Here is a 23,086-nt window from a genome sequence, read left to right as displayed (position 1 = left end):
TTGACTTTCTTCTTCTTCTTCTTCTTCTTCTTTTTTAGCGAATTATCTCGCCAAAGACCTGATCGCCGAAGTTCTACACTTCTTTCCAAACGACCAGCTCTTTCCCAAAGATCATCTTCTGCAAATAAGCGGTTCGGAGGACTTTTTACAGAGGTGATCACTCCTACTTTGTAAAAAGTACATCTGATTGACTTCACGCCTGCAAGTGTTTGGTTTTTGTTTATTTAAAAGATAATAATAACTCCAGCCTGGCACTGGTGGCTGACGCCTGTGGTCCCAGCTACTCAGGAGGCTGAGATCTGAGGATCATGGTTCAAAGCCAGCCCCAGGGCACAAAAGCTTGTGAGACTCCCATCTCCAAAGGACCAGCAAACACCCAGAGGTGGAGCTGTGTGGCTCAAGGGGTAGAGCGCCAGCCTTGAGTGAAAGAGCTCAGGGACAGCACCCAGGCCCCGAGTTCAAGCCTCAGGACTGGCAAAAGAAAAAAAAATGCTCTTTTCACCTTGATATCCTTCATTGTTCAGCGTCGTGGAAACCTTGCAGAGTATTTTCTCCTCTACAGAGTTGGAGGAGGGAAATATAGTAAAACCTGGAGATGAATTCTTTTTTAAAAAAAAATCCCTATTTCTAATTGTCAGCCATGGAGGCCTCCGTTAACCAACGCTGTGTGCCAACCCCTCCAAGGAACTTTCTAGACTTCTGCACCCTGCACACCCCAGCATCTCTTGTAACACCTTCCTCTTCGGGTGGCTGTGTGGCTTTGAATCCCTACCTTAATAGAAAAGGCCCATGGGGGTTTTGTGTGACAGCATCTTCTCCATGAAGAAAGCCCTCTGGCCACGTGGATTCCATGGAAGGTGCTTTTGGGAAGCGGGCAGTGGGCTGTGCCTGGCCTTGATCCCAGCAGGAGGCGCTGTGGAGGGAGAGAGGCCGGCTGGACCCTTGGCAGGCTGCAGGAGATGCATTCAGCAGGGGAAAGCTGGGAGGCCTGGCTGGGTTCCATTAGAGCTGCTGGTACCCGGCTCAGCCCCTAGAGGGCGCGCCTCCCCACACCTCCCTCCTGCACAGCTCCTGTTCTGTTCTGTTTTGTGTTTTGGGGGGTGGGGGTGCTCTCTGAGACATAAAGTTCAGCTTTCTCCCTTCGTGATTCCCCTGAAGGCAAAGTGAGATCGAATTTGAGGAGCCCTGGCTTCTGGAAACGATCTCTCATTGAGCTTTATCAGGGATCTTTAACTATATAAATATAAACGTATAATATAAATATGTGTGTATTCTATTTATAGAGTATGTAAATATATACTATATTATATGAATATAGTTATATATGTCTATGTAAATGCATATGTAATTTATATATAATTGTATGTATATAAATTTATATAAATATATATTTGTAGATCTATAAATATTTATAATATATAAATATATTATATAAGACATAATGTATAAATATTAATATATAATATATAAATATATAATATATAAATATCATATCTTATATATAATATATAAATATTATATCTTATATCTTATATATAATAATATATTATATATTACATAAAGATATAATATATAAATATTATGTCATATATTGTATATTTATATATAATAAATATTTTATATAAAATAAATGTTTTATGTAATACATTTATATACATCTATATGTATTTTATGTATTTTTATAGATTACATATTGCATACAATTATATATAATATAATTATATTATATAATATAAATGTGTTATTTATAATTTATATATATCTAGGACTGTGTTCTTGGTGGAAATTCCAACTTAGTACTGACATTCAGGATCTGATGGAGATAATATTGTCTACTTTTAAAGTGGAAGTGCCAAAAAGGTGCTTGTACAAATGCACACTTGTCCCTTAACTGCTCAGAAAGCCCCCCTCCCCCCCCCCCGCACCATACCAATAATGACTGCTAACAACACAAAGACGGATCTACTTAGATTTTGTTCTACTTGCGTGAAGATGCATAACCCATTCACATTTTAAAAGTCCGCATCATCGCTGAATTCTTTTTTTCTTTGAAAATAAAAGAAGCACGCTTAAAAGGTGTAGAGCAGTAAGCTGCAATACAGTGTTCTTTTCCTGTCTAAGGTATTAATATTTCACAATATTCCCCTGCGACCATTACTTGCCTGGCCACTGGAATCTTTAAACCACCAAATCTCATAACACAAGAAAATGCCTTCACTCTCATGATGAAAGAATCCAGCTCATCACCATCAGTTGGTGAACAGAGACGGAATAAATATTTATGGTGCACATTGCATAGAAGAACCCATAAAACAAAGCGCAAGAATTTGCCTATCTTTTTTTTTCCCACCTTTTTCCAGGCCTGAGGTTATCAGTCTCTTTCTGTAAACCTCTTTCCGTGGAACTATTTTTAAACACCACACGCACCGTGGTGTACCAGGCCTGAACTTAGGAGTGCTCATTTGCCAAGACAGGTGTGCCCAAGAATTCACAGAGCCACACACCACCCCGGCGGGGTTGAAATATTTATTGGGGGGATACATCGTGAACGTGCAGGGATCTCGGTAAGAAGAAGAACACAGAAGTTTTGTTTGTCTCACAGAGACTTAACTCCATTCACAGCTGAGGTCTTAGACCTGATATATTTTTTAATGAGCTGGGCCTTATGGCTCCCACCTGTCATCCTAGCCATCCAAGAAGCTAAGATCTAGAGGATGGCAGTTTAAAGCCAACCTGGACAGAAAGGTCTGGGAGATGTCTCTGACATAACTGGCAAAAATCTGGACGGGAGGCATGGCTCAAGTGGCAGAGCACTTGGTAAACACCAACCAAACGACGCTGCATCTGTCTGGCGTTTCTGAAGATAGGTAGGCCCAACTGTTCCCCTCAACTATCACCGTGAGAACCCCGAGTTTCTCACAGGAAGCTTTGTTATTTTCCTCTCCTGGAACTTCATGTGTAGTTAACTGAGATCTTTGAAACAAAACGCATCAATAAAACACAGCAGCGTTGCTGTTGTTTTAAATAACTTAAGTTGGAAGCCGGGCGCCAGTGGCTCACGCCTGTCATCCCAGCTACTCAGGAGGCTGAGATCTGAGGATCATGGTTCAAGGCCAGCCCGGGATAGGAAAGTCCGTGAGACTCTAATCTCCAAGGAACCACCAGAAAACCAGAAGCGGTGCTGTGGCTCAAGTGGTAGAGCACCAGCCTTGAGCTGAAGAGCTGAGGGACAGCGCCCAGGCCCTGAGTTCAAGCCCCACAACCAACATTTACCAAAAAAAGAAGTGTATGACTGTGTTAATTTCTTACCTTTTTGTTCTTTTTCAGCGATCACCGCCTCGGGAGCCACCAAGTGTTTCAGAAAGAGAAATCGGTGATTCAACTTCACCTGCAGAGACGTGGGGCCGCGCTGGGGAAGTTCGCTCGACAGGTGGGACTTCCTTCGGGTTGGTTTCCAGGGAACAACACCTCGGGAGAAGTACTTCTGTCTCCACGAGATCCTCTGCGGGTTTGGAATGAATGATGCTCAGTCCTCTGCAAGTTTGGAATGAATGAATGATGCTCAGGCCTCTGCGGGTTTGGAATGAATGATTCTCAGTCCTCTGCGGGTTTGGAATGAATGATGCTCAGTCCTCTGTGGGCTTGGAATGAATGATGCTCAGTCCTCTGTGGGTTTGGAATGAATGATGCTCAGCCCTCTGCAGGTTTGGAATGAATGAATGATGCTCAGTCCTCTGCAGGTTTGGAATGAATGAATGATGCTCAGTCCTCTGCAGGTTTGGAATGAATGATGCTCAGTCCTCTGAGGGTTTGGAATGAATGATGCTCAGTCCTCTGTGAGTTTGGAATGACTGAATGATGCTCAGTCCTCTGCGGGTTTGGAATGAATAATGCTCAGTGGGCACACTCAGACCTGAGTCCTGAACATGGATGGGATGCTTGCTCTAACTGCCTTGCCCAACGTGTGTGTGTGTGTGTGTGTGTGTGTGTGTGTGTGTGTGCATGCGCGTGCCCAAGGCTTGGTCCCTGACCGGTGGCACCTGGTGCTTGTCTGGGTGCTTGTCTGGGAGGGTCGCTGGGCTTAGTTGTCTTCAGATGAGAGCAGGCAGGCCAGGACTTGTAGATGAAGTCCATGCCCTTGCAGGAAGAGCTTTATCGGCCCCTGCTCCCTCTCTTTTCCTCCACCATGGAAGGCTGCAGAAGGAAGGCAGGCTCCAGGCCGGGCACGGTGGGGACTCGGGAAGCTGAGATCAGGAGGATCGGGGTTCAGAGCCATCACCGGAAGACAAATCCATTAGGCTGTGGTCGCCAAACCGGCTAGCAAAAAACCAGGCTGGAGGCATAACTCAAGGGGTAGAGCTCCAACTGGGCAAGAAAGCTGAGTGAGCATGAAGGCCCTGAATTCAAAGCACAGTGCTGTCAGAGGAGGGGGAGGAAGAAGAAAAAGGAGGAGGAGGAGGAGAGAAAGGAGGAGGAGGGGGAAGGAGGAGGAAGGAAGAGGAGAAGGGGGAAGGAGGAGAGGGGGGGAGGAAGAAGAGGAGGAGGAAGGAGAGGAGGAAGGAAAAGGAGGAGAAGGAGGAAGAGGAAGGAGAAGAGGAAGAGGAGAAGGAGGAGGAGCAAAGAAGGAGAAGGAAGAAAAGGAGGAGGAGGAGGAGAAGAGGAAGAGGAGGAAAGAAAGAAGAGGAGGAAGAGAAGAGGAGGAGGAGGAAAGAAGGAGGAGAAGGAGGAATAAAAGGAGGAGGGGAGGGGGAGGAGGAGGGGGAATCAGAAGGCGGCTGTAGCTAGCACAAGAGGAGCGCGCATTCCCGCTGATCTCAAACCTGGTCGCTCAGGACCAGCAGAGCTGGGTGAGGCCCGAGGCCCGCGCATGCACACGCGTGTGCCTCTGCCCGGCCCAGGCTGGGTAATAACACGCCGTGCGTGCCCAGCCCCACAGCCGTGGCATGATCAGGAAACACAACGGCCCGGGCCTGACGGAGGCCGGGGGGCTTTGCAGGAACAAATCCACCGAGAGGTTCACGCGAGGGGAAAACCCACGGGGCCCTGGGCTGCGTCCACAGACCTGACCTGGTCATAGGTCATAGGTCTTCGTTCACATGGTCACACCGCAGGAGGTCAAGCTGCCTAGTGAAGCATCTGTGTTCTGGGCAGATTTTATTTCCCTGGTGTGAGACCCCCCAGGATACCCTGGAGCCCTAAATTACACAGAATGGGGTGAGCTTTTGATATTCTGGAAGTTCTGGTTTTTTTTATCTGCAATATCCTCCAGTTATCTGCTTTAAGCAATATATATGTGTGTGTGTGTGTGTGTGTGTGTGTGAATATATATATATACATATTATATATATGTGTGTGTGACTATATATATATATATATATATATATATATAATATTATATGTGTTCTCTCTCTCTGATAACAGACTTCTAGTGTGGGATAGATGGTTTGTGTTTTTAACCTAATCTAAGGTGCTTCATCATTTAAAAGAAAACGGGTTGACGATACAATGACAGGGAAATGAGAATGAGACCAAGAGAGAGTTGTTTAGAAATATCACTTGCATGGATGTCTCTGCCTTTGCCATGCTTGATGGCGTCTAGGCCCCGGGGTGGGGTGGGAGGGGGTGGAAATCTGCAGGAAATAGTAAATAAATAACAAGATTATCAAGTGTGCAATGAATACCTTCGGCGTGGGTATGTGTGAGATCCTTCGGATCGCTTTCACTGTGACCGAAAAAAGAAACCCCCATAAATACAAGCTGGAATCATTGCATTTCCTGGCAGACGGAATGCGGCGGGGAGGAGGAAGGATGTTAGCCTGATTTGTGCGTCGCACAATTTGGTAATTCCCAAATCACCAAGGTTTCAGGCTCCTGTCCATGGAATTCCAACGCTGGTGTGGCTCACGCCTGTCATCCCAGCTACTCAGGAGGCTGAGATCTAGAGGATCGCGGTTCAAGGCCAGTCCAGGCAGGAAAGTCTGTGAGACTCTGATCTCCAACGAACCACCAAAAAACCCAGAAGTGGTGCTTTGGCTCAAGGGGTAGAGCACCAGCCTTGAGTGAAAGAGCTCAGGGACAGCGCCTGGGTCTCAAGTTCAAGCCCCAGGACTGACAGATAACGAAGCAAGCAGATGAATGAATATAAAGAAACAAAGGCCTGAGGTTGCACCTGTGTTCTGTGTCTCGGGACTTCACGTGTCTGTTCCGCCCACTCGTGGCGATTCTGTGGGAGACGTGGGGTTGGGGTGAAGACATGATTCTGGGGAGGAACGCTGCATTCATTCCCAGGGTAGTAATCATGGGGGTCCAGGGGAGGAGGGGAGTTTGGAGGTGGGGAGAAGCCCCAGAGCTCAGACGGGGGCCTTCCAGTGAGCGGGAGATGTGCCTACATTTCCATGCGCCCTGCAAAGGTTTGCGACATGAGCTCTAAGGTAATTGATCAACATTGTGTGTGAGAGACACAGAGACAGAGAGACACAGAGACAGAGATACAGACACAGAGACAAAGAGAGACAGAGACAGACAGAGACAGAGAGACAGAGAGAGACAGAAACAGAGACAGACAGACAGAGAGACAGAGACAGAGAGACAGAAACAGAGACAGAGAGACAGAGACACAGAGACAGAGACAAAGAGAGACAGAGACAGACAGAGAGACAGAGACAGATAGACAGACAGAAACAGAGACAGAGAGACAGAGACAGATAGACAGAGACAGAGAGACAGACACAGAGACAGAAAGACAGACATACAGGCAGACAGACAGACAGACAGACAGAGACGATGGGGTGGTGACCTACAGGACTGTTACTTTCAGGTAAACACTGAGAGGAACATGAGCGCTGAGCTGATCGCTCCTGGGATGTAAGCTGTGCGACCCTGGTCACTCAGCACGGTATGACCTCCGCCAAAGGCCAGCTGTCCCATGGGGACACACGAGGCTGGGCCCTCCCATGGGACACGCGGCCGGGGATGGGGAAATCCCCCATGTGCCCACTGGCCCAAGTGGAGAAGTACCAAGGCTTAGTGCCGAACTGGCCTAAGTGCAAAGGAGGGGGAGGAGGAGGGAGGAAGGAAGAAGAGGAAGGAGGGAGGAGGAGAAGCAGCTTTGCCAGTGGCCCTGGGCTCAGTCCTCACTTTCTCTAAGGACTCTCATGTGTCTGGGGCGGTGGATGAGACAGTGAACAGGCGGATCACTGTCCACAGTGCAGTGAACAGGGGGATTGCAGTCCTGTGGTGAACAGGGGGATCGCCGTCCTGTGGTGAACAGGGGGATCGCAGTCCTGTGGTGAACAGGGGGATCGCCGTCCTGTGGTGAACAGGGGGATCGCAGTCCTGTGGTGAACAGGGGGATCGCCGTCCTGTGGTGAACAGGGGGATCACAGTCCTGTGGTGAACAGGGGGATCACAGTCCTGTGGGGAACAGGGGGATCGCAGTCCTGTGGTGAACAGGGGGATCGCAGTCCTGTGGTGAACAGGGGGATCGCAGTCCTGTGGTGAACAGGGGGATCGCAGTCCTGTGGTGAACAGGGGGATCGTAGTCCTGTGGTGAACAGGGGGATCGCAGTCCTGTGGTGAACAGGGGGATCGCAGTCCTGTGGGGAACAGGGGGATCGCAGTCCTGTGGGGAACAGGGGGATCGCAGTCCTGTGGAGAACAGGGGGATCGCAGTCCTAGGGACCCACACCCTGTTCTGGGGCGCTCACCATCCCGTTCCGTCCACAGCCCGAGGATGACCACCACCGTTTCCACGCCAGCCAGCTTCTAGAACATTCGCCCAGCGGGACCGTGTCCAGGTGTGGCATTTTACATTTCATTCTATTCCAAGTCCGCCTTCTGGGAGTGAATTTTCAAAGCCCAGCTCATAGCGGTGGGGCACCGGCTGCAAGAATCCCAACTTCCCCGGGGTCCAGAGAAGCCACTGCACTTACACACACACACACACACACACACACACATATACACATATATAATAGGTATAATAGATAATTATATATAATATATAGTAATTATATATAATATAAATATATATGGTTAGTTATCTATTATAGATAGCTATATATAGTTATGTTATATATAGTTATACAGTTATATATAGTTATATATGTTATGTATAGTTATACATTTACATATAGTTATATAGTTATATATAGTTATTATATATAGTTATATTTTTATATATAGTTATATAGTTACATATAGTTATATCGAGTTATAGAGTTATATATAGTTACATATAGTTATTATAGTTATATAGAGTTATATGTTATATATAGTTATACAGTTATATATAGTTATTATATGTAGTTATATTTTATATATAGTTATACAGGTACATATAGTTATATAGAGTTATATACTTATATATAGTTACATATAGTTATATAGAATTATGTTATATATAGTTATACAGTTACATTTAGTTATATAGTATATATAGTTATTATATATAGTTATATGCGATATACAGTTATATATTATAGTTATATACCTATATGTAGTTATATACAGTTTTATAGACAGTTTAATTTCATATCTAGTTTTATATAGTTTGTATATAATAAAAGACATATAAGTTATATGTCTGTTATAAGTGTGTGTGTCTTGTCTTTTTCTTTTCCTTTCTCTTTCTTTTTCCTTTTCCGGTCCTGGGGATGGCACCCAGGAGGATGCACCTGCCACACAAGCCCTTTCCCTGAGCCGCAGCCCGGCCCGGCCTAGTGCTTTCTCCTGGACGCTTCCCTCTGCGATCATTCTCCTCCCCGCGGCTCTTCGCTGCACTGGCTGCATTTGAAGAACTCCTCACGCCTTCTGGAACAGTCTCTCCCTGGTGGGAATGGTCTCTCCTTTTGCCAGGGCTTTTCTCCTTGTGAACTTTGGGCTGTGCGTGTGTGGCTGAGCTCTGTAGGACTGAAGTCCATACACTCTCCCTCTCTCTGTCTCTCTCTCTCTCTCTCTCCCTTCCTCCCTCCCTCTCCCTCTCTCTTCCTCTCTCTCTTCCTTGAAATTCCTTCTGGGACTCCCTGGAAAATGATTAGGATCGCACAAACGGAGAAGGGTGAACGCAGCTGCGACCCCTCCGGGTATTCAAGGTCAGTATCGAGACCCCTGCTCCTTCTGACCAATCCTCTTGTCTTTTCAGACAGCATCTCTGCACGGCTCTCAGAAGATTCCACGTCCAGGTGGATCGCCTGCTGCACACCCAGGTATCAGCCTGGTCGCTGCGGCCATCCTGCTGACATGGGGGCGCTAAGTAGCTCCTAATTAAAACGCCTGGCTTTCCCGCACACGGCTTTGCCTTTGCCTCTGCTTCCCACGCCGCCTCTCCACCCTCAGGGCCAGAGTATTAAAAAAAAAAAAAAAAGCCACTCTGTTGCTAATTTCTCCACGCCTGTGTCTTGACTGTGCTTCTGTGCAAGTTCTGCTTCGCTAGAACTCTCCATCTTCCTTCAACATGCCGCTCCTCTAGACGGTAAAATAGACACGCACTTCATTCACTTCTATATATATATATATTTGCATCTATTTCACGCAGATCTATTATTGACACATTTTTATTTGCGTGTAGGATATACATTTTATCTGCTCATGGAACTCTAGACTCCTGTATCAACAGATATCTGTAAATATACACGTTAAGTGTCTTCATATATTTATGTATAAAATGTCATCTTTATATATGTGTTTACGTGTTGATACTTTGGTATATATGTTATGATAGAATATATTTTGTAATATTTATATAGACTCCTCCCTCCCTACTTTCTCTCTCTCTTTCCTCTCTCTCTTTCTCTCTCCTCTTGTTCCCGTTTTCTCTCTCCATCTCTTCTCCCTCTCCTTCCGCCTCTATTTCTCCCACCTTCTCTATCTCTGTCTCCCACTTTCTCCCTCTCTCTGTCTCTCACACACACACACATTCTTGAGAATCTGCACCTGCTCTTCTCTGAGTCTCCAGAAAATTCCACTGCATGCGTTTGGGAACGAAACCGTTAGCCACTGGGAGTGTGGGGGTGGGGAGGGGGAATGGTTCTTCTATGGCTTCATCATTGGCCCCGACAGCAGAGAAATCGCTGTGCGTGATCACCAGCCAGCCGTGGTCCTCCTTGGGGTGAAATTAACTTGTCAATGAGCTGCTGTGTGTGCAGTTTCCTGGGCGAAGGAGAGCCAAAGTGATGGACTTCCAACCAAGATTGAAAGAAAAAAACCAAACTAAGAAACATCAAGAATAAATATGTATGAGCACATATATATATATATATATAAAACATGTGGGACATGCTAAAAAAGGATCATATAAGTTTTCACCTTCTACTTGTGCGACAAGTTAAATACATCCAGTTGCCTTCCATCGATGTACAGAAACAATCATGGCTTGAAGACTCGAGTTTTGACCCCCTTCCCTGAACCTGGATGATTATCCCTGGTCTGAAAACCAAAGACATATCAAGAATATTAGCTGGATATTACAGGGAAGCTGCCAGGTATTTTTCCCCCTTAGAATGATTATTTCTACATGGTTTGAGCTCTCGTTCACTTGGATATTTGGGCTGATGGGTAAAATGGCTGATTTATAGAGCTACCTCATGGAAGATTTTCTTCCCTCTCTCTTCATTAATACAACAAACTCTAAAGAACAGTCCCTTCCTTCCTTCCTTCCTTCCTTCCTTCCTTCCTTCCTTCCTTCCTTCCTTCCTTCCTTTCTTCCTTCCTTCCTTCCTTCCATCATGGATCTTGAACTCAGGGCCTGGGTGCTGCCCCTGAGCTGCTTTTGCTCAAGGCTGGTGCTCTACCACTTGAGCCACAGCGCCACTTCCAGTTTTCTGGTGATTCACTGGAGCTCAGACTCTCATGGACTTTCCTGCCCGGGCTGGCTTTGAAATACAATCTTCAGATCTCAGCCTCCTGGGTAGCTGGGGTGACAGGGGTGAGCTCCCAGCTCCCCAGCTCCCAGCTCTAAAATCCTATTTTGGCCCTCAAATCTGTCTCCACATTCGCTACTGAAATGTGGTCAGCGCTCCTCTGCGTGACTGAGGAGAAGCAGTCAGAGGAAGATGGTGAATTGTGGCATGTCTGTAGCATGCACACTGCTGTCTTCATGCAGTCTGAAGGATGGTGACTTGTGGCGCGTCTGTAGCATGCACATGGCTGGCTGAGAGTCCTGCGTGGATTTCTTCTGTTCCCTCTCCTCCTCTGCTTTTGTTCTGTTGTTTTCCAGGCGGAGGCAGAGGACCACAGCTCCCCCGCCGTCTTCCCTGGATCCCAGAGCCCTTTGCAGGTGAGCCTAGCGCAGACGCTGTCCACACACCGCCCCTTCCAGCCGGCGATCCCGCAGCTGGCAGCAAGAGCTCAGCTGTGGTCAGGGGCTGCTTTGTGTTCTTAACTCACAGAGTCAGACCGAGGAAAAGTTCAGGCTAGTCTCATTGGGACATCTGCACAATGCAAAAAACACCCTCTAAATATTCTGATGGCAAAGCTGGAGTAGGTAGCCCACACTTCTAACTTCTGCAAGGTAATAGACAGATAGACAGTCAGTCAGATAGATAATTGATAGATGGGTAGACAGACAGACAGACAGATAGATAGATAGATAGATGAATAGGTAGATGAATAGGTAGATAGATAGGTAAATAGAAGATAGATGGATAGACAGATAAAAGACAGACAGACAGATAGTTAGATGGATGGGTAGATACATAGGCAGAAAGAAAGACAGCTAGACAGACAGGTAAGTAGGCAGACAGACAATAGACAGACAGATAATAGATAGATAGGCAGACAGAAAGATAGATAAACAGACAGACAGGTAGGCAGGCAGGCAGGCAGACAGACAGACAGATGAACAGGTAGATAGATGATAGACAGATATAGGATAGACAGATGATAACTATAGCTAGATGATAGAGCTAGATGATAGATTGATAGGGAAGAGAAGCTAGATAGACAGATGATAGATTATAAAAATAGATGGATAGGGGCTGGGAAGGTGGCTCAGTGGTAGAGCGCTTGCCTTGCATGCCTGAGGCCCTGGGTTCGATTCCTCAGCACCACATAAGAAAAAAGAAAGAAAGCCAGAAGTGGTGCTGTGGCTCAAGTGGTAGAGCACTAGTCTTGAGCTGAAGAGCTGAGGGACAGCGCCCAGGCCCAGAGTTCAAGCCCCACAACCAGACCCAAAAAAAATAGATGGATAATAAAGAAAGATGATAAAGGTAGGTAGATGATAGAGGATAGATTGATTACATAATAGCATAATTATATAATATGAAATTGTATATTACATATTACACATTAATATTAATAATATATCATTATAATAGTTGGTACATATACTTATTAATGTAATTGTGGCCTAGATGAGCTATATATTAATAATAAAATGTACAGACTGATAGGATGTTAGCTGATGTACTACATCTATATAAGGTATGCATCCATGTGTAATGTACTCTTTTTCCTTTTTGGGGGGGGGGGGTCCGGTTATGGGCCTGAACTCTGGGCCTGGGCGCTGTCCCTCAGCTCTTCAGCTCAAGGCTAGCGCTCTACCGCTTGAGCCACAGCGCCACTTCTGGCTTTTTTTTCTGCTATGTGGTGCTGAGGACTCGAACCCAGGGCCTCAGGCATGCAAGGCAAGCGCTCTACCACTGAGCCACCTGCCCAGCCCCGTGTATAACGTATTCTTTATCCCATGCATAGATTTGTATATAAAAGTGTGTTTGTAAATATGCATTTATATCCAAATATTTTGCACCTGCAAGATTTTTCACATGAAATACAGTTTCCTGATAATATAAAAATCATACTCCGCAATGACAAATAGGAAAGAAGAGGTAGGGGTTAGTTTTTCAGGTTCACGTTTTCCTTTTCCCTCATAGGAAGACTCGGAATAAGAAGGAGCCTCAGTTTCCCCTTTATCATTAGGTGCAAGCCATCTTTGTAGACACCATCTGTCCACCCAGATTTTTATTTTTCCAGGGTTCTGCTCATCCTCTTACCTCTACCAACAGCTAGTACTTTCTAGAATACAATGAATTCCTGCTTTTGGAGCTTTCTGCTGGTTCCTTAGACATAAGAGTCTCATGGACTTCACTGCCCTGGCTAGCATTGAACCTTGATCCTCAGATCTCAGCCTCCTGAGTAGCTGGGATGACAGAGGTGAGCCACCAGATACTCAGGAGGCTGAGAGCTGAGAATCATAGTTCAAAGACAGACAGGGCAGGAAAGTTTGTGAGACTGATCTCCAATAAACCACCAGAAAACTGGAAGTGGCGCTGTGGCTCACGTGGTAGAGCGCTAGCCTTGAATGAAAGAGCTCAGGGACAGCGCCCAGCGCCCTGGGTTCAAAACTCATGAACAACAAAACAAAACAAAAAAAGTGATATCTATATTGGCACGGAAGGTTTCAGTACCCATTGGGTCGTATTCATATCTCCCAAAGAAAAAAACAGATTACTGTTATTATTATTGTTGTTGTTGTTAGCAGTATTACACTCTACGATAGCACTTCACAGCATTTCTGTGCTGTAAGTCCATCTTTGTCTCTTTCTCCTTCCTTCTTTCCATTCTTCCTCCTCTCTGTCCTCCTCCTCTCCCTCCCTCTCATCAATATGATGCATTACTAATAGACGATGATCGCATTGAGCGGGTTAAATAAATCAATATAATCCATAACGGCAGATTCTGATGTTACAGATGTGTCGCTCGGTTTGCACACTGGTGTGGCGTTGGTCCTACCGCTGCAAATTGGGGTTCAGCCCCATGTTTCTATCCTGTTCCCTCTCGGTGGAAAAGAGAAGTCGCTGGGAGGTAACTGAACGCGGTCTTCGTCTTAATGAGTGGCCACGTGTGCGTTTGTCATCTACAGCACTGTGTGAAGGGCCTGACCGAAGAAGTGAGGGACATCTGTGGGGTTCTGGGGTGCATCGAGACCAGACAGATCACAGAGGCAATCAACAACCTGGGGCTCGTCGGCGTTGCTGTCCAGAGAACAGCAGAGGTGAAATGTGTTCACACTGCCAGCTGCCGCCGTCAGGTTACAGCTGAGCTCAATGTATTAACTGGGGGGATGAGCGCTAGCTCTGTGTGTGTGTGTGTGTGTGTGTGTGTGTGTGTGTGTGTGTGTGTGTGTGTGTGTGTGTGCGCACAGCATAGCTCAATCATTATGCCAATGTCTGACATGAGCCATCACCAAAAAGCTAAGGGATAACACCGGGACCCTGAGTCTCAGTACTAGCATTAAAAAAACAAAAAGTAAAGAAAAGAAAAGACTAGAAGGAGTGGTTATTGCCTAAGAGAAATCTTAAGAATCAGCTTAAAAGAATATATTCTTGTTGGTTTGATAAGATATTAAGGCAAAAAGATACCGTAAGTGATAATAATTAATAGTGCTAATAACAATACAGTAATCTCGTTCATCTTTGGGAGGTATGAATATGACCCAAGATAACACGTTTCTTGTTTTGTTTTGTCTGTCATGAGGTTTGAACTCAAGACCTAGGTGCTGTCCCTAAGCTCTTTCACTCCAGGCTGGCGCTCTACCAGTTGAGCCACGGCTCCACTTCTGCTATTTTCTGGTGGTTCATTGGAGATCAGAGTCTCACGGATTTTCCTGCCCGGGCTGGCTTCGAACCACGATCCTCAGATCTCAGCCTCCTGAGTAGTTAGGCTGACAGGCGGGAGCCACCAGCGCTCGGCTTAGATATCAAGTTTCAGCTACACAACCATACCTATGATAAAGTTTAATAAAAACAGAACAATTATAACAGTGTACCCCAATAAAAAGCACCAGTATCAGCTCTCTGACATTTGGGGGCCATTATTAAAGAAAACAGAGGATAGTTGCATGTAATTACCACAGAATCCCGTTCTGTGGTAAACCAGATGACAAAGGAATTATGTGACTCACAACAAAGCAATGGGTTGGGAAAGATGAGACTGTGAAAATCTCCGGATTACCTACAGAATGAAGCAGCTCTGTGTATCGGTTCTTTCTGGAATTTTCCATTTGATGTTGGTAGATATGGAAAGCTGCAGTCACCAAACCATGGCTAACGGGCCCCTGCCATCATTGCTTTGTGATAGACTCTTTTGAATCCCACTCTTTAATTCTGTTTTATTTGTACTCATTCCTCACCCAGTTGCCAGGCAGGTGATCTTCCAATATTCATTCTGTTACCCAGTTACAGTGCTAAAATTCAACCGGGCGCCAGTGGCTCCCGCCTGTCATCCCAGCGACTCAGGAGGCTGAGATCTGAGGATCACGGTTCAAAGCCAGCCTGGGCCGGAAAGTCCATGAGACTCTGATCTCCCATGAACCACCAGAAAACCAGAAGTGGAGCTGTGGCTCAAGTAGTAGAGCGCCAGCTTGGAGTGAAAGAGCTCAGGGACAGCGCCCAGGCCGTGAGTTCAAGACCCAGGACCGGTACCAAAACAAAACCAAAAAAAACCCCACAAAACCTAGAGGTGTTCTGCCAGGAAACTGAAAATTGAGAAACCCTCCCTTCCTTCAGCTGTATTTTTTGTGGGGGTCAACTCTCCAAGGCTCTTCCTAGTTAGCCCTGGAAGGTATCTATCAGGTATGTATCACGTGCTGATTTGGGCCAGATGAAGAGCTGGGTCATTCATGCAGAGACTCTTCTACTCTAGGCTGCTGTTCTGAGCCCTGGAAACCATTTTCTATCCTTCACATTCAGATTCCAGGGACTCAAGGAGCAGCTCTCGATTCACGAATGAGCCCTCCTTCCCCGCTCTGTGTGTGGGGGAGAACCCCCAGGCCCCACAGAGAGACACTCTTGGATGCAGGCCCGGCTCTGTCACTCATGTCTGTAGTCCCGGCTGAGCTGAATTCTAGTAAAGCCAGGGAACATGTCGGTCATCTTCCAGAGGTGACGGCTCTTGCCCACGGATCTGGAGGTGAACGGCTGTTGTGACACTCAGATGACCCGAAGGGAGAAAGGATTCACAAATCTAATAGAAATTCATTGATGTTGATACCTGACGGACGCATCCCCAACTTCCTCCTTTGCTGGGGAAAGCTTGTTTTATTTAGCTTTGGATATTACTGATTTGGTTATGGTGTTATCTTGTGGTCTGAGTAACGTTTCTTTCCTTTTTTTTTTTTTTTTTTAATAAACTCCTCTTTTAGAATGTTCAGCCAGATTCGGAGACGTCAGGAAAAGGTAAAAAAATAAATAAATAGAAATAAATCAATGCATGGTTGTATTCAAATATTTAGAAATAAATATTTTTAAATATTTAAAAAATAGCCAGGAACCAGTGGCTATAATAATAATAATATTAAAAAAATACAATAATCTCCTACAGCTCTGGTGACTTACACCTGTAATCTACACCACTGAAGAGACTTAAGATCGGAGGCTGGAGGTTCAGAGCCCAAAATAGACAAATGCAAGAAACTCTTATCTCCAAGGAAACAGGAAAATGCCAGACTGGAGACAGAGCTCAAATAATAAAACACTATCCTGAGCCAGGAGCTAGAGGCCCTGAGTTGGATCCCCAGTACTGGCATAAAAGAGAGAGAGAGAGAGGGAGAGAGAGCTTGATTCAAATTCATGATGTATCTTAGATGCATATATGCAAATGAACATCTGCATATGCATGTATGCCTATTTGTGCATGTGTGTATCTGCACATTTATGCATCTATGCATGTGTGCATAAATACATACACGTATGCATATGCATCCTGCCTTCCTGGTTCTGGGTACCACTGGGACCACTTGGAGATTGGAGACGAAGATGTTTCTAGGAATTTTTCCTTCTGCTGAGGAAATTCCCCATTGGTTGGTGAGTGTCGAGGGCTCTTGCCACTGCTATTTTTACTTCGCTTTCATCTTCCGCTTCGCTAATTGCTACTGTTGATTGCTCAGAGACATTTAATTAGAGCGTTTTCTGCTTCTCTATATCTCCATCCCCCCCAAGCCATTCCAACAAAAGGGGTGCCATTGAAGAATGAAGCACATAAGTAAAATTTGCCTATCAGAGATTTGGTCCACATTTATGCAGAGCTAAGTGAATAATGAGGCATGTTGTACGCAGCAAAACTAAAAATTTAAAAAGGGTTTAATTAGGATAGAGCTGGTTTAATTAGGATAGAGGGACAGGACGTGGGTAGGAACTCCATGTAGAAGCTAGAATGGTACAGACCCCGGACAGAGAAAATCTTCCTCCTACAGTTTTCTTCTTAAGTTGCCTGAAGGCAACTTAAGTTTCTACAGCAATATTTAAGAATGTTGCATGTATTTCAATGAGTAACTCTGCCAAGGGTATGGATTGTGCACATGCTAGAATCTTATCTCAGCAAATCTGTGAACAATCATTTCTAGCCGGGCACCCGGGGCTCACGCCTGTCATCCCAGCTACTCAGGAGGCTGAGATCTGAGGATGGAGGTTCAAAGCCAGCCTGGGCAGGAAAATCTGTGAGACTCTTATCTCCAAGGAACCACCAGGAAGTGGAGCTGTGACTCAAGTGGTAGAGCACCAGCCTTGAGTGAAAAGCAGCTCAGGGACAGTGCCCAGGCCCTGAGTTCAAGCCCCAGGACTGACCCCCAAAAAATTATGTCTAGTGATATGGTGAGATGTCCTGTCAACTTCTCCCCCATTACCTGTAGCTGTAAGTCCATTTTTTCCTTTATATTGATATATATATATATATATATATACACACACACATATGTGTATATATATATATATATATATATATATATATATATATTAGACATATATACACATTTCGGTACAAATCATCCTTGTAGATTACACTTAGAAGAATGAAAAATATATACTATAGTTATATATTATATGTAGTGTATAATAATATAGTATATTATAATATTTGGTATATATGATTATGTATAATATGTATATATATGTGTGTGTGTATATATATATATATATATATATATATATGTTCAAAATGTATGTGATGAGTGTTAAAGATCAACCAATTCTTTTTTTTTTCTTTTCCCAGTCCTGGGGGGCTTGAACTCAGGGCCTGGGCGCTGTCCGTGAGCTTCTTTTGCTCAAAGCTAACACTCTACCACATAAGCCACAGCTCCATTTCTGGCTTTTTCTGTGTATGTGGGTACTAAGGAATCAAACCCAGGGCTTCGTGCATGCAAGGTGAGCGCTCTACCACGAAGCCACCTGCCCAGCCCACCAATTCTTCCTTTGTAACTTGATTAGAGGGGACAAAAATGTTAACCCAGTTCACCCTGGCTCATCCTCAAGTCAATCAGTAATTAAAGGTAGGCATGAATTCACAAAGTGCCTGAAATTTTAATTTCTGTTGTTGTTATCTTGAGCTGTACAAAGGCGTTTGCGCGTACCATGCTACTATGCCTAAAGCAACTTGATGCCCATCGCCCCTTCCCCTCTCCTCCCCGTCTCTCCCCACCCACCCCTCCCTCAGTTCACCTGGCTCCAAGTTCACACGTGAACATGAAATACAAGGCCTGCCTCCTCCCTCCCTTCCTCTCTCCACCCATCCACCCTCTTCCCCTCCACCCCTCTCCACCTAATACCTCAAGGTCCAGCCTCCTGGTAATCCATTTGGTTAGACTGTAAGTTAGCTCTTCTGAGGACTTCCACCCTGTTTGACATACACCCAGACGAGGTAGAATCGTGTCCTCCTTGGCTAACAATAAGCATAAACCCATGGAAAATGCTCTCAAGTGACAGAGGATCAGTGTGCCTCATGGATAATAATGATAACAGGAAACGAACTTCCGACGTGTGCCCCCAAACTCTGTTCTCGCTGTGAGAGATCACAGCCTGCTGACGATGAAGCCAGGCTGTGTTCAGATGGGAGATTGGCTCCTGTCTCGCGTAGGGGTCATTTTCATTACATTCTGTTTAAACGGTCGCCTGAGAAATGGGAATGCTGGCCTTGATGGCTTCCAGTCGATGGGACCCTTCATCAATGTCCTGATCCATCTCTCTTTCCCTCCTTTAGGCCTGATCAAGAAAAGAACAGTGGAACTTTCCGGGGCCATCCACCAGCTATTGGATGTCTACTGCAATAGCTTTTATACAGATTTTCAGCTCCTGTCTGCACCTAGAAGTTCTCCTCCCATCGACCCCGGACTCCATTCCCACCTTAGCTTCACTGTGTGCACCGTTTACAACTTCCCGCAGCCGTGGGTACACAGGTGGGCCTTGAGGGGCTTGCTCACAAATAATACTGATGACAATAATAATAATAATGCATTATATCATTACGGTATGATAATAATATATGATATGATAATAATATATAACATATAATAATATATAATGATACTCTAATAATACGTTCTAACAATATGACTATCATCTAATATACATAGACATCAATAAGAATAATTTCAATTATGAGGTTTTATTTTTCCATAGCTTCCAATTAGAGCCTAGATTGTTCTTCTTTTTGCCAAGGCTTGGATTTTTGTATAATTCTGGAAGATCGTTGACATAGGATTGCCCTTGTTCTTAAAAATCATTGGTTACTAATATGCCTGCTTCCCAAAGGGTATTTCCTCTCCCTCCTCTTCCATTTTCCAAGGGTAAAGTAGTTGTTCTTGTCAACATGTCCTTATGGAAGTAGAAAATGCCGGGAGATCTAGTGTCTATTCTAAATTGGTTTTTGTTGTTGTTGTTGTTTGTTCGTTTTCTTATAACCAAGTCTGACTAATGTCGATGGAGGGTGGGGGAGAGAGACAAGAGACAGAGATAGAAAGAGAGAGAAAGGAACAGAGACACAGAGAGATGGATAGAGATCAGAGACACAGAGAGAGACAAGAGAGACAGAAAGAGAGAGAAAGGAACAGAGATACAGAGACAGAGACAGAGGCAAGAGACAGAGAAACAGATACAGGCAGAAACAGAGAGAGACAGACATAAAAGAAAGCTAGAAACAGAAGCAGAGAGACAGAGAAAGAGATAAGAGACATAGAGAAACAGACAGAAAGACACAGAAAGAGATAGACGTAGAGAGAGACTGAAACAGAAAAGCAGAGGTGGACAAAAACAGAAACAGAGAAAGAAATAGAGACAGAAACAAAGAGAGACAGAGACAGAGAGACAGAAGGCTGAGACAGAGACAGACAGAGAGAAGGAAGAAATGCATGTAGGGAGAAATGGAAAGAATTTTAAAATAGGAAAGAACTCACTCTGGTCTTTCTGAAGTTGAGCAAGTGATCTACACTTAGGCTCCTAGGATGTGTTTTCTGTGATCTGTGAGAGTCTGAGAAAAATGATAAAAGCCATTAGAAGTCAGAAGGGGACTATTTAGCAAACACAAAACAAAACAAAAAGATGGGAGGGAGAGGAGGGAATAACAGGGTAACAATCCCACCAAAGTGGGAAAATGTCACCATGGAACACATTACTTTATGCAGTTAAGATGTGCCAATGAAAACAATTAATCAAGCCGGGCACCGGTGACCCACGCCTGTCATCCCAGCTACTCAGGAGGCTGAGATCTGAGGATCGAGGTTTAAAGCCAAACCCAAACAGGAAAGTCTTTGAGACTCTGATCTCCAATGAACCACCCCAAAAGCCAGAAGGGGCGCTGTGGCTCAGGTAGTAGAGCGCCACCCAGCCTTGGGCACAAAAACTCCACATTGCTTGTCCCAGAGATCTGGAAAACACTTTTCAGCAAGCCAACTTCATTTCCTCATTGGGCTTTTTGGACTCTCCAAAAAACAGATGACTCACCGACAAAGCTATTTCCTTTCAGATGCTAAGCTGATCGCATCAGGGTGGTTTTTAATTTATGTAATTTCTCTCTCTGTGTGTGTGTGTCTCTTCCTCTTTAGCTATAATGCATTCTCTTTTTCCTGCTGGCTTACGTATGCTGGAAAGAAGCTATGCCAAGTGCAAAACTACAGGACTATTCCAGCTAGAAAATTATTCTTTTTCTTGGTCAACTGGAATGAAATGTGAGTGTCATCTCCATTTGGCTAAATCATTTATCTTAAAAAAGAAAAGTCAGCTTTTTTTCTTTGTTTCAAGCAAAGGCTATGTTTAAAAAATAATAATAAATGCTGCCTGTTGAGTTGGTTTAATGCTAGGATAAATATCCTACTACTTAGAGATCATTGTTAATTCAAGAGATTAAAAGTCCATTTGGCTACTCAGGAGGCTGAGATGTGAGGATCAAAGTTCAAAGCCAGCCCAGGCAGGAAAGTCTATAAGACTCTTATCTCCACTGAACCACCAGAAAACTAGAAGTAGAACTGTGGCTAACCTTGAACAACATGGCTCAGAAATGGCACCCAGGCCCTGAGTTCCAGCACCTAGGATCTCTTCAAACTGCAATCCTTAAGATGTCAGCCTCTTAAGTAGCTAGGCTTACAGGCATGAGCCACAGAGCCGTGAACACTTTCCCAGTGTCTCTAAGTAAAAATTCAACCCAGCCAACGTTTGAGCCAAAACCCCAGACACACGTGACCTGCACAACCAAAGCTAAGAAAATATGGGCAAGAATATTTACAGTTGTGTCACACTTAATGGCCTGAACACAAACACAAATGATCCCCTGCATGACATGAATAAATGCACCATTATGCACGCATTCACAACAATAAAAGTGACAAATTACCGAAACTATTTCAAGGAGATAACTTCACGCAGATAGATAAATAACTTTGGCCCAACGCATTATAAACTCATCCTTATAGAACTAATACTGAAACTCCATTGGTGTGGTACTTTGTTCTTTGATATCTTGTTCTGTTTTGGTTTGGTTTATTTAGGATCACTTTTCCTCTTGAAATAAAATCGCTTCCCAGGGAATCAATGCTCACTGTGAAACTGTTTGGGACTGTCCACGAACATGACAGTAGACATTTACTGGCCTGGACCAGTCTCCCATTGTTTCCAAAAGGGTGAGTAGAATTCCCCCCCCACACACACACACACACCCTTTTGGTATATGTCATAATGATAAAATCGAGAACACCTTTTAGCCCTAAATAAGGTAGCGCATTATCAATCGTTTTTGTCAGAGGCAAATGTGAAAAGCAAAATGGGAGGAACGGCTTTAGAAGCAAAACTTATGATTAAGGCCCTTCCACTATGAAAGGGAAATAGACTGATAAGTCTCCTTTTTTTTCTGCTTTATCCAAACAGTTTTGCCAGAATTGCTAAGTCAAAATGATTTGGATTCATATTGCAAATATGTTATTCTTCTCTATTATATATTATGTTTATTATATATTCATAGGAATAGATCTTTATTTCATTATATAATGCATATTATGTTTACATATAAACATATTGTATTAAATATATTTATATACCAAGCTATAATATATTTATATCTTACATTTTATATAGCATAGATATTAAAATATAATATGTAGTATATTTTATATAATATGAAATATATTTTATATAATATATATTTTAAATATATATAATATGTTCTATTTTATATGCTATCTATCATAATAAATACATAAAGAAACTACATATTTGTATATATAATATAGGTCATAAAAATCTGACTAAAGCAAAATTATGCCATGTAACTGAGTCATCAACATTTCATTGCCAGGAGAAAAAAAAATTTGTCAACTTGAAGATAACTTTATTTAGAAAACTCAAGCAAATGTGAGCAACAGAACTCCCTTAGCCACTGCCAAATGGACTGTTGGTCTCATTCTGAGTGCTGAGTATCGATAATACGTAGAATGTTTGATGAAGTAGATTATTGACTGTTTATCACAAGGTAGAAAATTTTCCAGAAGACTCACCTGAACGTATTTTTCGCACAGCAAGACTTGCTGTACGATCGAATGGTAAAAATTCAGGCCTTCAAAAACTAAGAACTACGTAGCTACGCTGTGATTGTTCAAAAGATGGTCTCTGTCCTATTTCTTAAAAACAACATTTGGTATAACTGTCATCCCAGCTCCTCAGGAGGCTGAGATCTGAGGATCACAGTTCAAAGCCAGCTCAGGCAGGAGAGTCCGTGAGACGCTGGTCTCCAAGGAACCACCAGAAAACTGAAAGTGGCGCTGTGGCTCGAGTGGTAGAGCGCTAGTCTTGAGAGAAAGAATCTCAGGGACAGTGCCCAGGCCCTGAGTTCAAGA

At 44.2% G+C, this 23,086-nt stretch overlaps 1 protein-coding gene across 1 annotated transcript in view; it reads left to right on the top strand.

The window, feature by feature from the left end:
• The window catches only part of LOC122097749 (phosphatidylinositol 4-phosphate 3-kinase C2 domain-containing subunit gamma-like), a gene marked incomplete at its 3' end in the record, with an annotated part of 81,246 nt that overhangs the window by 6,600 nt on the left and 51,560 nt on the right, over positions 1–23,086 (top strand). The window contains 9 exon segments of the mRNA XM_042668316.1: positions 39–153; positions 3,328–3,430; positions 7,726–7,796; positions 9,143–9,206; positions 13,859–13,990; positions 16,139–16,172; positions 18,967–19,162; positions 20,807–20,929; positions 21,746–21,877. Coding sequence (XP_042524250.1) covers positions 39–153; positions 3,328–3,430; positions 7,726–7,796; positions 9,143–9,206; positions 13,859–13,990; positions 16,139–16,172; positions 18,967–19,162; positions 20,807–20,929; positions 21,746–21,877 — 970 coding nt within the window.

The sequence above is a fragment of the Dipodomys spectabilis genome, unplaced genomic scaffold (genome assembly GCF_019054845.1).
Source record: "Dipodomys spectabilis isolate Male_0828 unplaced genomic scaffold, ASM1905484v1 ptg000431l, whole genome shotgun sequence".
In the NCBI taxonomy this organism is placed as follows: domain Eukaryota; kingdom Metazoa; phylum Chordata; class Mammalia; order Rodentia; family Heteromyidae; genus Dipodomys; species Dipodomys spectabilis.
The sequence above is the reverse complement of the archived record's forward strand: the minus strand, read 5'-3'. Positions and strand labels throughout refer to the sequence as shown.